Source organism: Salvelinus fontinalis, chromosome 39, assembly GCF_029448725.1.
Source record: "Salvelinus fontinalis isolate EN_2023a chromosome 39, ASM2944872v1, whole genome shotgun sequence".
NCBI lineage: Eukaryota > Metazoa > Chordata > Actinopteri > Salmoniformes > Salmonidae > Salvelinus > Salvelinus fontinalis.
Window position 1 is genome coordinate 5,585,956 of NC_074703.1, and position 18,424 is coordinate 5,604,379.

Genomic DNA, 18,424 nt, shown 5'->3' on the forward strand with positions numbered 1-18,424 from the left:
TACCATGATGCTCTACTTTAGAGAGACGTTCCTCTGTTCAGTCCTCTACCATGATGCTCTACTTTAGAGAGATGTTCCTCTGTTCAGTCCTCTACCATGATGCTCTACTTTAGAGAGATGTTCCTCTGTTCAGTCCTCTGACATGATGCTCTACTTTAGAGAGACGTTCCTCTGTTCAGCCCTCTACCATGATGCTCTACTTTAGAGAGACGTTCCTCAGTTCAGTCCTCTAACATGATGCTCTACTAGTTAATCAGTTCAGTCCTCTGACATGATGCTCTACTTTAGAGAGACGTTCCTCTGTTCAGTCCTCTGACATGATGCTCTACTTTAGAGAGACGTTCCTCTGTTCAGTCCTCTACCATGATGCTCTACTTTAGAGAGACGTTCCTCTGTTCAGTCCTCTACCATGATGCTCTACTTTAGAGAGATGTTCCTCTGTTCAGTCCTCTGACATGATGCTCTACTTTAGAGAGACGTTCCTCTGTTCAGCCCTCTACCATGATGCTCTACTTTAGAGAGACGTTCCTCTGTTCAGCCCTCTACCATGATGCTCTACTTTAGAGAGACGTTCCTCTGTTCAGCCCTCTACCATGATGCTCTACTTTAGAGAGACGTTCCTCTGTTCAGCCCTCTGACATGATGCTCTACTTTAGAGAGACGTTCCTCTGTTCAGTCCTCTACCATGATGCTCTACTTTAGAGAGACGTTCCTCTGTTCAGTCCTCTACCATGATGCTCTACTTTAGAGAGACGTTCCTCTGTTCAGCCCTCTGACATGATGCTCTACTAGTTAATCAGTTCAGTCCTCTACCATGATGCTCTACTAGTTAATCAGTTCAGTCCTCTACCATGATGCTCTACTAGTTAATCAGTTCAGTCCTCTGACATGATGCTCTACTTTAGAGAGACGTTCCTCTGTTCAGTCCTCTACCATGATGCTCTACTTTAGAGAGACGTTCCTCTGTTCAGCCCTCTGACATGATGCTCTACTAGTTAATCAGTTCAGTCCTCTACCATGATGCTCTACTAGTTAATCAGTTCAGTCCTCTACCATGATGCTCTACTAGTTAATCAGTTCAGTCCTCTGACATGATGCTCTACTTTAGAGAGACGTTCCTCTGTTCAGTCCTCTACCATGATGCTCTACTTTAGAGAGACGTTCCTCTGTTCAGCCCTCTGACATGATGCTCTACTTTAGAGAGACGTTCCTCTGTTCAGTCCTCTACCATGATGCTCTACTTTAGAGAGATGTTCCTCTGTTCAGTCCTCTACCATGATGCTCTACTTTAGAGAGACGTTCCTCTGTTCAGTCCTCTGACATGATGCTCTACTTTAGAGAGACGTTCCTCTGTTCAGCCCTCTACCATGATGCTCTACTTTAGAGAGACGTTCCTCTGTTCAGTCCTCTACCATGATGCTCTACTTTAGAGAGACGTTCCTCTGTTCAGTCCTCTACCATGATGCTCTACTTTAGAGAGACGTTCCTCTGTTCAGTCCTCTACCATGATGCTCTACTTTAGAGAGACGTTCCTCTGTTCAGTCCTCTACCATGATGCTCTACTTTAGAGAGACGTTCCTCTGTTCAGTCCTCTACCATGATGCTCTACTTTAGAGAGATGTTCCTCTGTTCAGTCCTCTGACATGATGCTCTACTTTAGAGAGATGTTCCTCTGTTCAGTCCTCTGACATGATGCTCTACTTTAGAGAGACGTTCCTCTGTTCAGTCCTCTACCATGATGCTCTACTTTAGAGAGACGTTCCTCTGTTCAGCCCTCTACCATGATGCTCTACTTTAGAGAGACGTTCCTCTGTTCAGCCCTCTACCATGATGCTCTACTTTAGAGAGACGTTCCTCTGTTCAGCCCTCTACCATGATGCTCTACTTTAGAGAGACGTTCCTCTGTTCAGTCCTCTGACATGATGCTCTACTAGTTCATCAGTTCAGTCCTCTACCATGATGCTCTACTTCAGTTCATCAGTTCAGTCCTCTAACATGATGCTCTACTTCAGTTCATCAGTTCAGTCCTCTACCATGATGCTCTACTTCAGTTCATCAGTTCAGTCCTCTAACATGATGCTCTACTTCAGTTCATCAGTTCAGTCCTCTACCATGATGCTCTACTAGTTCATCAGTTCAGTCCTCTACCATGATGCTCTACTTCAGTTCATCAGTTCAGTCCTCTACCATGATGCTCTACTTCAGTTCATCAGTTCAGTCCTCTAACATGATGCTCTACTTCAGTTCATCAGTTCAGTTCTCTAACATGATGCTCTACTTCAGTTCATCAGTTCAGTCCTCTAACATGATGCTCTACTTCAGTTCATCAGTTCAGTCCTCTGACATGATGCTCTACTTCAGTTCATCAGTTCAGTCCTCTACCATGATGCTCTACTTCAGTTCATCAGTTCAGTCCTCTACCATGATGCTCTACTTCAGTTCATCAGTTCAGTCCTCTAACATGATGCTGCTGACTCCCCACAGGTCCCAGGATAGTTTATTTCTGTGTCCTAAATGGATTTCTGGTGCACCTTTAACAGTTAGTTAAGCAAAGTGTGTGTGTGTGTGTGTGTGTGTGTGTGTGTGTGTGTGTGTGTGTGTGTGTGTGTGTGTGTGTGTGTGTGTGTGTGTGTGTGTGTGTGTGTGTGTGTGTGTGTGTGTGTGTGTGTGTGTGTGTTCGTGTGTGTGCATGTGCGTGTGTGTGTGAGCGTGTTTCTGTATCTGTGTGTGTGTGAGGGTGTGAAATATGCTGTGTGATCATTTGTGTCTATAATATAATTGGTCTACTGGGGGTGACGTGGTGGCTAGGACAGGGACAGGGTTGGGAACAATGGCGCTGTCGACGCCTCGTGACATCACAGAGGAAGTGAGTCATCATGAGAAGACGAGCAGACCACCCTGCTGCGCCCTCATGGCGGTACGATGTCGATGACACAACCCACAGCGTCAGACAGTGAGCTAACTATATAATAAACAATATGTCTCTATGGAGCTAACTAGCCAACAGTCAAAACAACATGGAGGAATGTGTCACACAAACAAGACGTCTGCTGTATCAAATTGAATCACTTGAATGAGCCGTAATGGACGGGACATAAGAACATAGGAGGGATGAACAGTAATTATGGTACCAGGAGCAGAGTTATGGGCTGATGGGAACAGTAACTATGGTACCAGGAGCAGAGTTTTGGGCCGATGGGAACAGTAACTATGGTACCAGGAGCAGAGTTATGGGCCGATGAGAACAGTAACTATGGTACCAGGAGCAGAGTTATGGGCCGATGGGAACAGTAATTATGGTACCAGGAGCAGAGTTATGGGCCGATGGGAACAGTAACTATGGTACCAGGAGCAGAGTTATGGGCCGATGAGAACAGTAACTATGGTACCAGGAGCAGAGTTATGGGCCGATGGGAACAGTAATTACACACCACACTCCCTTCCTTGACGGGCTTTTTGTTGAGATGTTCGACGATGCCATAGATGCAGAGCGGCCCGGCGAAGCCCAGCAGATCCGCCAGGTAACGGAAGGTACTGCTGAGGAGGATGGGTCGGCCAAACGCCCGGTACATAGAACGCCAGATGGATGGAGCCTTCTCTGGGTCCTCGGCATTCTGCTAGGAGGGGGAGGGGACAGGGATGGAAGGGTTACAATTACACAGGAGAGTTCCACTACAATGAATCTCAGAGTGAAGATGAGACTACCTGATTACAGAGTCTGGTTCGCGAGACTACATTATAAAGGACCGTCTTTAGAGATATATTCAAACCTATCCTGGGCTTGACATGTGTATAGGATACAAGTGTAATATATCTAACACACAACGTTTTAACTGTAGAGAATCTGATCAGAATGTTCTAATTAAATCAAAGCAGGGATCCATTGAATGGTATGTCACTAAACGGGTGATCCATTGTATTATCAGGATAACTGTTTTCTATCCTCTAGATCATGTATTATCAGGATAACTGTTTTCTATTCTCTAGATCATGTATTATCAGGATAACTGTTTTCTATCCTCTAGATCATGTATTATCAGGATAACTGTTTTCTATCCTCTAGATCATGTATTATCAGGATAACTGTTTTCTATCCTCTAGATCATGTATTATCAGGATAACTGTTTTCTATCCTATAGATCATGTATTATCAGGATAACTGTTTTCTATCCTCTAGATCATGTATTATCAGGATAACTGTTTTCTATCCTCTAGATTATGTATTATCAGGATAACTGTTTTCTATCCTCAAGATCATGTATTATCAGGATAGCTGTTTTCTATCCTCTAGATCATGTATTATCAGGATAACTGTTTTCTATCCCTCTAGATCATGTATTATCAGGATAACTGTTTTCTATCCTCTAGATCATGTATTATCAGGATAACTGTTTTCTATCCCTCTAGATCATGTATTATCAAGATAACTGTTTTCTATCCTCTAGATCATGTATTATCAGGATAACTGTTTTCTATCCTCTAGATCATGTATTATCAGGATAACTGTTTTCTATCCTCTAGATCATGTATTATCAGGATAACTGTTTTCTATCCCTCTAGATCATGCATTATCAGGATAACTGTTTTCTATCCTCTAGATCATGTATTATCAGGATAACTGTTTTCTATCCTCTAGATCATGTATTACCAGGATAACTGTTTTCTATCCTCTAGATCATGTATTATCAGGATAACTGTTTTCTATTCTCTAGATCATGTATTATCAGGATAACTGTTTTCTATCCTCTAGATCATGTATTATCAGGATAACTGTTTTCTATCCTCTAGATCATGTATTATCAGGATAACTGTTTTCTATCCTCTAGATCATGTATTATCAGGATAACTGTTTTCTATCCTCTAGATCATGTATTATCAGGATAACTGTTTTCTATCCTCTAGATCATGTATTATCAGGATAACTGTTTTCTATCCTCTAGATTATGTATTATCAGGATAACTGTTTTCTATCCTCAAGATCATGTATTATCAGGATAACTGTTTTCTATCCTCTAGATCATGTATTATCAGGATAACTGTTTTCTATCCCTCTAGATCATGTATTATCAGGATAACTGTTTTCTATCCTCTAGATCATGTATTATCAGGATAACTGTTTTCTATCCCTCTAGATCATGTATTATCAAGATAACTGTTTTCTATCCTCTAGATCATGTATTATCAGGATAACTGTTTTCTATCCTCTAGATCATGTATTATCAGGATAACTGTTTTCTATCCTCTAGATCATGTATTATCAGGATAACTGTTTTCTATCCCTCTAGATCATGCATTATCAGGATAACTGTTTTCTATCCTCTAGATCATGTATTATCAGGATAACTGTTTTCTATCCTCTAGATCATGTATTACCAGGATAACTGTTTTCTATCCTCTAGATCATGTATTATCAGGATAACTGTTTTCTATCCTGTAGATAGTGTTTTCTCTTCTTTCAGTCTCCATGTCTGCTCCGCACAGACCGGACATGTTTAAGCAGGAGCGCAATAGATTATGATCATTGCAGTTAATTACCATGTTATCTGTACTAAACTGTGTAGAAAATTGGCCTGTTGGAATGTACAACTCCCTACTACATTGCACAGCTCAGGCTTGATCTGATTTATCTCTACAGAAACTGCACATCGAACTCACAGAGAGGAAAAAAACTAACTAAATGGAATTCAAATTTTTTAACGGGCGTCAAGCAATTAGTTGTTTAAAAAAACGAATGTCGGTTTGAAATGTCGGTTAATCGCTCAGCATTACTGGGGATCCATTGAATGGTATGTCACTGCACTGGGGATCAATTGAATGGTATGTCATTGCACTGGGGATCCATTGAATGGTATGTCACTGCACTGGGGATCCATTGAATGGTATGTCACTGCACTGGGGATTCATTGAATGGTATGTCACTGCCCTGGGGATCCATTGAATGGTATGTCACTGCACTGGGGATCCATTGAATGGTATGTCACTGCACTGGGGATCCATTGAATGGTATGTCATTGCACTGGGGATCCATTGAATGGTATGTCACTGCACTGGGGATCCATTGAATGGTATGTCACTGCACTGGGGATTCATTGAATGGTATGTCACTGCACTGGGGATCCATTGAATGGTATGTCACTGCACTGGGGATCCATTGAATGGTATGTCACTGCACTGGGGATCCATTGAATGGTATGTCACTGCACTGGGGATCCATTGAATGGTATGTTACTGCACTGGGGATCCATTGAATGGTATGTCACTGCACTGGGGATCCATTGAATGGTATGTCACTGCACTGGGGATCCATTGAATGGTATGTCACTGCACTGGGGATTCATTGAATGGTATGTCACTGCACTGGGGATCCATTGAATGGTATGTCACTGCACTGGGGATCCATTGAATGGTATGTCACTGCACTGGGGATCCATTGAATGGTATGTCACTGCACTGGGGATCCATTGAATGGTATGTCACTGCACTGGGGATCCATTGAATGGTATGTCACTGCACTGGGGATCCATTGAATGGTATGTCACTGCACTGGGGATCCATTGAATGGTATGTCTCTGCACTGGGGATCCATTGAATGGTATGTCACTGCACTGGGGATCCATTGAATGGTATGTCACTGCACTGGGGATCCATTGAATGGTATGTCACTGCACTGGGGATCCATTGAATGGTATGTCACTGCACTGGGGATCCATTGAATGGTATGTCACTGCACTGGGGATCCATTGAATGGTATGTCACTGCACTGGGGATCCATTGAATGGTATGTCACTGCACTGGGGATCCATTGAATGGTATGTCACTGCACTGGGGATCAATTGAATGGTATGTCACTGCACTGGGGATCAATTGAATGGTATGTCACTGCACTGGGGATCAATTGAATGGTATGTCACTGCACTGGGGATCCATTGAATGGTATGTCACTGCACTGGGGATCCATTGAATGGTATGTCACTGCACTGGGGATCAATTGAATGGTATGTCACTGTCAGAAGTAGAATATGAAACTCTGTCGCTCCCTCCTCCACTCACCCTCTGATCCTCGTAGGCGTCTTTGAGCTTCAGGTAGTTGGTGAGGGCTCTCATGGCGATGGGGAGCTTGCCTATCTTCTTCAGCTCAATGGGTCTTTTATGGGCTCCTGTGATCAAGCCATCAATCCATCAAAATAATTGTACATCAATCAAAGTCCTTTTTTTACATCAGCAGCTGTCACAAAGTACTTTACAGATACCCAGCCTAAACCCCAAAGAGCAATCATTGCAGAAGCTGAAGAACAGTGGCCAGGAAAAACACCTGGAAGGAAGGAACGTAGGAAACTAACCTATAATCAGGGGGTTCATCCACCAGTATGTGGCCTTGGAGAGGAGGTTGACGAAGGGCTGGAGGAACCTCACTCCCAGGTCCTGAAGGTCCTCTGGAGGCTTTACCTTCTGGGGGTTGGCGAAGAACACGTACCTCTGCACGGACACCAGGACACAAAGACAGAGAAAGACACACACACACACCAGGACACAAAGACAGAGAAAGACACACACACACACACCAGGTAAAAAAGTAAAAAGCCAACAGGAGCTGAAATAAAGACCAAGCATCTGCTATCAGATCACATCAGTACACCACATCACATCCTCCTCTTCCTTCTTCTCTTTATATAGAGCCTGTATGACCCCTGACCCAGGAAGCAGTCAGTCCACCAGTACTCTAACTCACCCTGACCCTGATGACGTTGATCTCTACAGCCATGAGGAGTCCGTACAGAACGACCAGCAGGGCTGTGATACAGAACCGCAGGTGCAGCACTCCAACACCGTACTCTGCAAACTTCCACAGCTTGATGGACTTGGTGATGAACGCCAGAACCCAGTAGATAAACAGAGCTGAGGAAGAGGGAGGTTGGTCACTTAGTGCACTACTTTTCCCAGAGATGTATTACAAGTGTACTTTATTATGTACAGCAGAACGGTTCATGTGTAGCTAACTGTGTTTGGGCCATCTGCCAGCCTCTAAACTACTGCACCAAAGGGAGGCTAATTCAGCTCTAATTCAGCATTTGGAGTAATGAATGCACTGGTGGTATCATTTTGACTCACCCAGCAGTAGTTTGGGGAAGTTGGAGGTTTCTATGTTGTGGTAGTACACCACAGATGTAGTGGCTGCTATGAACCCCATAAACGCTGGCATGAAGAGGTGGAGGTGGTTGGTGTCCATCTGTCTGAAAGGATAGAGAGACAGGAGATTGCATCAATATTCAAAGAAACAAAGTCACTTTGCAACGTATCTCTGGTTTATAGGTTGACATTGTATTCAGTCTCATACAGTTAACCCAGTGGCATTCAAACTTTTTCACCAGGATTTCTGGGGACCCCATTTTTTGCAATAATTTATCACAACCCCAAATCTAATGACACTGAAAATCAGTACATTTCCATTTTTACATCAACAAATAACCTTCTTTTCAAATGAAAAGAAACCAATAAATACATTTACTCAATACAATTATATTTTTCAAATGATCCTTCTCAAAAACATTTGTATATTGTACCATACAATAATCGGTACTCTTAATTTTTTGCCCCTCCCCCCCAAAAATGTAAATATATTTGTATCAAATGTTGGGCGACACTGAAACTGTTCATGGAAGGAAGCTGCTAGCTTCAGCCACTAAATCAGCACGTGGTGCATTCAACAGGTTTAGATGCAGGGTTTGTGATGCATCAGACGATGGCTCCGATCATAGCTTTGTGTTACTGCAGCATTTTGGAGGATCTTATTGGTTGCAGTCTGGGTAAACGGGAGAGTGGGGTTATTTTGAGGGACAGTGGTTTCATTTTTCTATAAACATTGGTCTGGAGGGAAGCAAGGAAATTCAATAGTTCACTGCACCAGAAACTTGGGAGCCATTCATTTTAGGATACAACAATGACAGAGAGGAATAGCACTTCTTCTGTAATCTCAGCAATGCAGAACAAAATCTCATGTGAACACTGGCTTCTGACCAGCTACTAATGTTTCGTTTTCCACAGTAGACTACCTCTTTGGTAACAGGAAGTAGTTTCAGGGGGGTTCTTACTTGTTGGAGACGATTCCCTCAGCGATCTCACAGACGTGGACAAACAGCAGAGTGAAGGTGAGGATCCAGCGCAGGTTGTGTCCAGGGAAGTGGAGCCAGGTGTTATGGTGGATCTGAACCTTAGAGCTCTGACTGCCCCAGCCTAGAGGGAGGGAAGTGGAGCCAGGTGTTATGGTGGATCTGAACCTTAGAGCTCTGACTGCCCCAGCCTAGGAGAACACACACACTCAGATAAGCAGGAACATAAGCACACACGCGTAAGAACGCATGCACGGACATGCAAACACACAGTGTTGGGCAGTAACGTAATCCACAAGTAATCCAAGTAATGACGTTACTCATTTTGAGTAATCCAAAGGATTACATTAATGATAACTGTATTTGTCATGTAATCTGTGATCAGTAACAGATGACGTCAACAGGGAAACACAGCAGTTCATTCTAAAGCACTCTGCATTATTAAGGTGTTCCTGACAAACGATGAAAGTCATGGATGTTCTGGGTGACTCTTGGATAATGCAGGCAACTTTGGCAAGTGCCCTCAATGGTCAACTGTTTGTATTCCTTTAAGTCTAATGATCAACGTTAACTGTTTGTACATCTTTAAATATAATGGTCAAAGCAAACACTCAGAACATACAGTAACAGAGAAACAGCGCCTCTTCAACCTCAGGAGGCTGAAGAAATTTGGCTTGTCACCTAAAACACTCACAAACTTTTACAGATGCATAATTGAGAGCATCCTGTCGGGCTGTATCACCGCCTGGTACGGCAACTGCTCCGCACACAACCGTAAGGCTCTCCAGAGGGTAGTGAGGTCTGCACAACGCATCACCGGGGGCAAACTACCTGCCCTCCAGGACACCTACACCCCCCGATGTCACAGGAAGGCCAAAAAGATCATCAAGGACAACAACCACTCGAGCCACTGCCTGTTCACCCCGCTAACATCCAGAAGGCGAGGTCAGTACAGGTGCATCAAAGCAGGGACCGAGAAACTGAAAAACAGCTTCTATCTCAAGGCCATCAGACTGTTAAACAGACATCACTAACATTGAGTGACTGCTGCCAACATACTGACTCAAATCTCTAGCCACTTTAATAATAAAAAATTGGATGTAATAAATGTATCACTAGTCACTTTAAACAATGCCACTTTATATAATGTTTACATACCCTACATTACTCATCTCATATGTATATACTGTACTCTATACCATCTACTGCATCTAGCCTATGCCGTTCGGCTATCGCTCATCCATATATTTATATGTACATATTCTTATTCATTCCTTTACACATGTGTGTATAAGGTAGTTGTTGTTAAATTGTTATGTTACTTGTTAGATATTACTGCACGGTCTGAACTAGAAGCACAAGCATTTCGCTACACTCGCATTAACATCTGCTAACCATGTGTATGTGACCAATACAATTTGATTTGATTTGAAATGAAAAACACACACACAAAGATTTGACCAGGAAGCATCAGTTAATGTTTTCCTCAGGGACTGGGCTGCTAGTCAGAGCCATTCCCATTAAGCAGATGAGCAACAGACACACCCAGTCAGTTTCCCCAGAGTAGGCCTTCTTGAACAACACAACAATAGATTGTTATCAATAAACGTTGCGTTAAGGTGCAGAACGTTGGATTTGTCTGCTGGGGGGCAGGGAGGCCCCCACTCCGCTAAAAACATTGACAACTGCGTGCCATTTTCAAGGATTTGCCAACTAAATGTTACCAACTAAATTTGGTTGTAATAGGATCACCTATTAATTTTAGATTATTCCATGCAAAGAAAATGTGCACATTTAGCTCCATATTATAGTTGCACAGCCAGTAACTGAATGCTTCTCACCATCAGTAAACATAGCTGATGTCATTTCATTTCATACCACCCTGCATACCACTGCTGGCTTGCTTCTGAAGCTAAGCAGGGTTGGTCCTGGTCAGTCCCTGGATGGGAGACCAGATGCTGCTGGAAGTGGTGTTGGAGGGCCAGTAGGAGGCACTCTTTCCTCTGGTCTAAAAAAATATCCCAATGCCCCAGGGCAGTGATTGGGGACACTGACCTGTGTAGGGTGCCGTCTTTCGGATGGGACGTTAAACGGGTGTCCTGACTCTCTGAGGTCATTAAAGATCCCATGGCACTTATCGTAAGAGTAGGGGTGTTAACCCCGGTGTCCTGGCTAAATTCCCAATCTGGCCCTCAAACCATCATGGTCACCTAATAATCCCCAGTTTACAATTGGCTCATTCATCCCCCCTCCTCTCCCCTGTAACTATTCCCCAGGTCGTTGCTGCAAATGAGAATGTGTTCTCAGTCAACTTACCTGGTAAAATAACGGTAAAATAAAATTAAAAATAAATAAATAAAATAAATAGGCTACAGTACGTGAGGGTAGCATATCGATTGGGCATGTAGCTAACTATCTAAGGAAACGACGTGTGTTTTTAGCTTGCGTCATCAGAGAAGGCTTTTGGAAAGAGCTTGAAATCGGCAAGTAGCCTATATTTTGAGTCTAAAATCGTCCTGGTGAAGTTATCTGTCTGACACTCATCGCTACATCTGGCAAGCAAATCAAACAATATTCAGAGATAATTACCTAGCTAATTTATCCACGTAAAGTTAGCTGTTAGCTAGCCAAATTGATGTGATTGGGGAAATTACACGATAAGAGAGTGATGCTGAGAGTCAGATTTTTCACTTTAAAATGTATGTCAAACAAAAAACAATGATTGCCAAGTTGAACAAACCATACCCTTATATGCACAAGGACTACTTTTAACAACTTCCACTGAACATTTTACAAGAACACATTTACACCAGTGCAGATGCAAAGTTTGGTAACAGAATAATGGCTTGTGCTGTCGGTGTCGTCATTCTGTTACCAAGTTTTGCATCTGACCTGTTCTTCAAGAAAATATGTTTTCTCACAGTCCCACAACAATTTAGAGACCACAATCCCACAGTCCCACAGCTCTCCTAATCAGTTAGATAAAGTCTGGGCCAGAGCCAGGAGTCTAACCAGCTGTTCTGTGGTCTGGGGAAAGCTGCTTTATGTTGACCGGTGAAAATGAGACTGACAGCCAGCAGATCAATGAAGAACACATTTTTTTTATTTGACTAGGCAAGTCAGTTAAGAACAAATTCTTATTTTCAATGACGGCCTAGGAACAGTGGGTTAACTGCCTTGTTCAGGGGCAGAACGACAGATTTTTACCTTGTCAGCTCGGGGGAATCGATATAGCAGCTTTTCGGTTACTAGTCCAACGCTCTAACCACCAGGCTACCTGCCACCCCACATACAGACCAGTGCTGAATGTCTGACACAAGATCAATCATAGGGCTTTACACAGAGTTTCCTATCTTCTACACAGGACTGTGAGTCTGTAACAGTGGGATTGATTAAACCCAGTCTGTGGTCAGTAGGCGTTATGCTAGCTTCAAGGCTTTATCTGAACGGTGAGACTGAAAGCTCAGAAAGAATGAAAAGTAGCTTGTATACAGTGCAGCATCTTAATACTGCTTTCTGTTGGTGAAGCATGTGTGGGGGATGACAGTAGCTTGTATACAGTGCAGCATGTTAATACTGCTTTCTGTTGGTGAAGCATGTGTGGGGGATGACAGTAGCTTGAATACAGTGCAGCATCTTAATACTGCTTTCTGTTGGTGAAGCATGTGTGGGGGATGACAGTAGCTTGTATACATTGCAGCATCTTAATACTGCTTTCTGTTGGTGAAGCATGTGTGGGGGATGACAGTAGCTTGAATATAGTGCAGCATCTTAATACTGCTTTCTGTTGGTGAAGCATGTGTGGGGGATGACAGTAGCTTGAATACAGTGCAGCATCTTAATACTGCTTTCTGTTGGTGAAGCATGTGTGGGGGATGACAGTAGCTTGAATACAGTGCAGCATCTTAATACTGCTTTCTGTTGGTGAAGCATGTGTGGGGGATGACAGTAGCTTGAATACAGTGCAGCATCTTAATACTGCTTTCTGTTGGTGAAGCATGTGTGGGGGATGAAAGGACTGTTACCAAAGGCATCATTGAATCATGTTGCTTTGGGATTGTCACGCACACACCCACATTATCACCCACACAAACACAAACACAGACCATCAGAGCTAAAGCAATTCTATCCCTTTCTGACCCATTCTGTCCCCTTCTGAGCCTGTTCTGTCCCCTTCTGAGCCTGTTCTGTCCCCTTCTGAGCCTGTTCTGTCCCCTTCTGAGCCTGTTCTGTCCCCTTCTGAGCCTGTTCTGTCCCCTCCTGAGCCTGTTCTGTCCCCTTCTGAGCCTGTTCTGTCCCCTTCTGAGCCTGTTCTGTCCCCTTCTGAGCCTGTTCTGTCCCCTTCTGAGCCTGTTCTGTCCCCTTCTGATCCTGTTCTGTCCCCTTCTGAGCCTGTTCTGTCCCCTTCTGAGCCTGTTCTGTCCCCTTCTGAGTCTGTTCTGTCCCCTTTTGCGCCTGTTCTGTCCCCTTCTGAGCCTGTTCTGTCCCCTTCTGAGTCTGTTCTGTCCCCTTCTGAGCCTGTTCTGTCCCCTTCTGAGCCTGTTCTGTCCCCTTCTGATCCTGTTCTGTCCCCTTCTGAGCCTGTTCTGTCCCCTTCTGAGCCTGTTCTGTCCCCTTCTGAGCCTGTTCTGTCCCCTTCTGATCCTGTTCTGTCCCCTTCTGATCCTGTTCTGTCCCCTTCTGAGCCTGTTCTGTCCCCTTCTGAGCCTGTTCTGTCCCCTTCTGAGCCTGTTCTGTCCCCTTCTGAGCCTGTTCTGTCCCCTTCTGATCCTGTTCTGTCCCCTTCTGAGCCTGTTCTGTCCCCTTCTGATCCTGTTCTGACCCCTTCTGAGCCTGTTCTGTCCCCTTCTGAGCCTGTTCTGTCCCCTTCTGAGCCTGTTCTGTCCCCTTCTGAGCCTGTTCTGTCCCCTTCTGAGCCTGTTCTGTCCCCTTCTGAGCCTGTTCTGTCCCCTTCTGAGCCTGTTCTGTCCCCTTCTGATCCTGTTCTGTCCCCTTCTGAGCCCGTTCTGTCCCCTTCTGATCCTATTCTGTCCCCTTCTGAGCCCGTTGTGTTCCCTTCTGATCCTATTCTGTCCCTGTTTCTGTTAAACCTTTAGAGATCAGTGTTCTGTGTGATCTCTAGGATTAAAGGTGGTCACACACACACACACACACATCATGAAGGTAAAGGACGTTGCATGGTCCACGTACCAATGAAGAGGATGGGGAAGGTGATGAAGAGCAGGAAGACGTGAGGGACCAGGTTGAGGGCGTCCACGAAGCAGCCATTGTTCAACATCCCCGTATCCACATTGTAGGCATTCTTGGTCACATTGTTGCCACAGAACGACAAGCCAGCCATGCCACCTTATTGGTCCAGAGAAGCCTGGGGGGAGGATCCAAGCCACAAAACTGTCAGTCAAGTCAAGAGCATCAGCTAGTCTAGTGGCTGGACAATGGAGAAGTAAACAATGAAAGTGGTCTAGCCGTAATGCTCTTTTAAAGGTGAATCAGCTTTTAAAAAACACAGGATACATTAGTAAGACTAAAGTGCTTTTCATGATTCAAATAACATTAGCCAACGGATATGGTGCTTTCAATATAGAGACTCTTTATGTAGTGTTGTGGCGTCTCTCTTGTCTGATGTGTGTTTTGTCCTATTTTGTTTAATATATATATATATTTTTTTTTAAATCCCAGCCCCCGTCCCCGCAGGAGGCCTTTTGGTGTGCCGTCATTGTAAATAATAATTTGTTCTTAACTGGCTTGCCTAGTTAAATAAAGGTTAAGTAAAAAATAAACAATGCTTAGAGAGTTTACATGGATCAATAATCATTAAAGGGAGGAATGCACCATACTATTTCCCAAGACATGACTTTCTCTAATGTAATTTGTGTTAATGCCTTTCCTTGACAACAGAGACCTCACTAACCTCTGTTGACATGGTTGACAACACTGACAGTAACAGCAGTGCACTGTTATTCACCTGCCTACACCAATTCTTCAAGGCACAACACTGGCACCACAAGTCAAACTGGAATATCTTACTGCACAAATATACCTCTGCTTTATTCTGTTTTTCAGGACATGAAATGATGGTACACCTTGATAAGGAATGATCTGGTCTGATGATAGAGAAGGTTGCGGTTTAGTCTAGAGAACCATTACTGACATCCAAGAGCTGCTCATCTTATTCCTGACCAATCTAAAAGTCCTGTTGGCTCTCAACATAATGGAGCCAATCACAGGAAATAATTAAAGAAATGTTGCCAAACCATGTTAAAATTCATAGGTTTAATATTTATATAGGGATTTTATACAAACTGCATATTATACAGGTAGTTGTCCAATTGAAGCTGGAAAGTAGTTTCCCGACAGTTATTCTGAAAAGAACTCAACACCTCTCACAAGAAAGTCGTTTTCAGACCTCTCCTATGAGTTATATGACCCTGTAGCTGAACACATGGCACAACATAGCAGACACGGCCACAACAGAATAATAATAGAGATCAATGTGGCTTACCTCAGAGAAGTGTCCTTATTGACGCGGTTTCATTCAGGTCGGCTGGTTTTGGGAGACAGTAACCACACAGCATATATTGGAGGTGGTTATTTTTAGCCTTTTAGCGCGTCGGCTGGCCATACTGCTCTCCGCTATCGGATTTCAAAACTTGACCAAGTCTGGTGAGGCAAGCTTCCCTTGCCGCTAGGTTCCAGCACCAATCATGTGGTGGGGTAAGGTACATGTGTAGGAATGGTAGGCATACTGTATGTAGCAGGCTACAACGCAAGGGTGCGGTTTTATTAAACAGATTCATATTTTTAAGAGGGTTACATTTTATAGGCAAAGGCTTCAGTAAATATTCGCATATTTTTTTATGAACACACAAACTGTATTCTGTGACTGAATATATATATACGCATTGTCCATATAGTTTATACTTGGAATTGACATGTCTCCTACAAGGACATGGGAGGACCTTGGATAGGCAAGTCTACAACTGACCTCTAGGCTACAATTCTATTGTTAGGCGCAATGAACCAGTAGCCTACTGATGTAAACGGCCAGCAGGTACAACGATGAATCAGACCTATATGTGAAGTAAGCACTTGTCATTGATCTTAGGAATGTGCAATTATTGTTGGCAAAAAAAATCGTGTTCTATACTAATCATTGTATCATTTGGAACCGTTTCATATCTCGAGGTGCGCGGTTTACAGATGACAAGGGGTACACAATCATGTGACATGACAATGTGTGAATATTATCACCAGACCGAGTCAAATTAAATAAATATTAGGCTTTCTGAAACCTCTCCGCATTACTTACCCCTATCTACGGCTCCGCTGTGTTCAGTCAGTTTTTTAGACGCGTCCTGTTATGGGATGTCTTGTGTTGTCCGGTCATTGATTTTCTCCTGGTGAGATTTGTGAAATGATCCAATGGAGGACGCTGCCGTTCTGAAGCGAATTCATTCGTTCCATTAGAACTGCGCTCGCATCATCAGTAGCAGCATCGTGTGATTTTTGCGTCCACTCCTACACGGTGGACAGACGTGGCTTTCTGCAGAAATATCACCCAGACAGATGAGTGCATAAAAACAGTATCCCGTTATTTAGGTCACCTAAAAAAAACGGGAGCGATCACTTAACGGTTGTGTTTTATTCCGCCGTTTTACACAAATGATGTAGGCAAACGTTTCTGACAGTTCTGTTCTCGTTAATAAGGTCAAATAAAACGTATATTGGTAATAAATGATGGATGGATCACGTTCCCATTACGTTGACAGACATAAAGCAACCAACAGCAGCAAATATGAATTTAGGTCGTTGCATGTGACAATATGCAGATGTAAGCTACAGTGTGGAATGATGTAATAGCCTACATACACTAGGCTACACAGTGACCATGTTTCCTCATCAATGAATGATTGATTTCTCCTGATTAAGATCACTGATTGAGCAGACTATTGTTTGCAGACAACACTTGCTCGCTGTCTCCTACATAGGCCTCTGGTTCATGGCTATTCACTATTATGCCAGTTGCCATGATCGGCCTTTCCATAATGCTTCATCATAACAGTGTTATTAAATGGTCATAGATGACCATGTCTTACCCTGGGCACTGACAGCAATGTGTTATGACTGCTCCCCTAATTAAACGGAAACCTGATTCTGACACAAACACACGTAGCTGATATGAGTCGGTCATGGTTGCTCAGGGTCGCGGTTGCTCATGGTCACGTGATGATGTAGTCCTGCGATTTCAAAATCAGTGTCGGCCCAAGCAAATTTCCTCTTGGTCTAACGGTCAAGATGTTGCTTTCTCCAGCGGTAGACCAAGGAATGATTTCATTAGAGTATCTATGGATCTCCCCCTATCTGCACCTGTAGCCAATGACATAACACCTTATTGACGTCTGACTGAACCAAAAAGTACAACTTTTGTAGTACAACCCGTAGTGTGTGTGTGTGTGTGTGTGTGTGTGTGTGTGTGTGTGTGTGTGTGTGTGTGTGTGTGTGTGTGTGTGTGTGTGTGTGTGTGTGTGTGTGTGTGTGTGTGTGTGTGTGTGTGTGTGTGTGTGTGTGACCCTCTACCCCTGTTTGTTTGAATGAAAGCTCCTCTGGTTTTTAAGGAGGATTAAGAGATACACGTCTGCTGTATCTTGGAAAGCTTTTCATCTGATTTCAAAGAAATATATTCTACATTTCCCCCAGAGAGATTATAGTCCGTTATCCATTTAATAGAAGGATGGAGGATCTTTGAGGATGTGCTTGTTCTGCTTTGTTTTGATGGTGTGTCAGTATCACTCTGTCTGGATCAGGTAGAAACCCCTGGTGGAGTATTAGGCCGTTATTAGAAAGGTCCTCTCACTCTCAATAGGTGGTCTTTTCATAAAGCTTTTAAAAGGTCGGCTAAGTGCAGGAGATTCATCGGATGGGCGCTGGCTGCCGTTTGGGATGCACCAGGTGATTCATCTCTGATTTTGCTTTGATCTCTGGTGGGGAATACCTTCATCAGTGGTTTCCTACCTGCTGGTGATAATGCTTTAGCATGCACAGCAGCACACACAGGCTGGATTGTAATTACTGATCTCTGTGGTGGTCCAATTCAATGAGAATAACCAAGAGAAAAAGTCATTAGGAACGCACAAATTAATTATACTCATCTCAACAACCCGGAAAGAGTTTGATGGGTCATTTCTCATTTTCTTACTGTGTGTGTGTGTGTGTGTGTGTGTGTGTGTGTGTGTGTGTGTGTGTGTGTGTGTGTGTGTGTGTGTGTGTGTGTGTGTGTGTGTGTGTGTGTGTGTGTGTGTGTGTGTGTGTGTGTGTGT

At 43.5% G+C, this 18,424-nt stretch overlaps 1 protein-coding gene across 10 annotated transcripts in view; it reads right to left on the minus strand.

Annotated features, from left to right (window-relative positions):
- LOC129838466 (ATP-binding cassette sub-family C member 9-like) overlaps positions 1-16,919 on the minus strand; it is an 84,104-nt gene extending 67,185 nt beyond the window's left edge. For 3 of the 10 annotated variants that reach the window (XM_055905437.1, XM_055905436.1, XM_055905432.1), the window contains exons 1-9: positions 16,417-16,917; positions 15,610-15,651; positions 14,298-14,472; positions 9,090-9,231; positions 8,110-8,231; positions 7,730-7,896; positions 7,341-7,476; positions 7,051-7,157; positions 3,432-3,617 (exon numbers count right to left, since the gene is read on the minus strand). In XM_055905437.1, the coding sequence (XP_055761412.1) occupies positions 3,432-3,617; positions 7,051-7,157; positions 7,341-7,476; positions 7,730-7,896; positions 8,110-8,231; positions 9,090-9,231; positions 14,298-14,448 (1,011 nt within the window). In that variant the 5' untranslated portion in view covers positions 14,449-14,472; positions 15,610-15,651; positions 16,417-16,917. Of the gene's footprint in view, positions 1-3,431; positions 3,618-7,050; positions 7,158-7,340; positions 7,477-7,729; positions 7,897-8,109; positions 8,232-9,089; positions 9,299-14,297; positions 14,473-15,609; positions 15,652-16,416 lie in introns of those variants that run through there. The other 7 variants (XM_055905434.1, XM_055905441.1, XM_055905440.1 and 4 more) reach the window with 5 other exon arrangements.
- Positions 16,920-18,424: the final 1,505 nt, after the last annotated feature.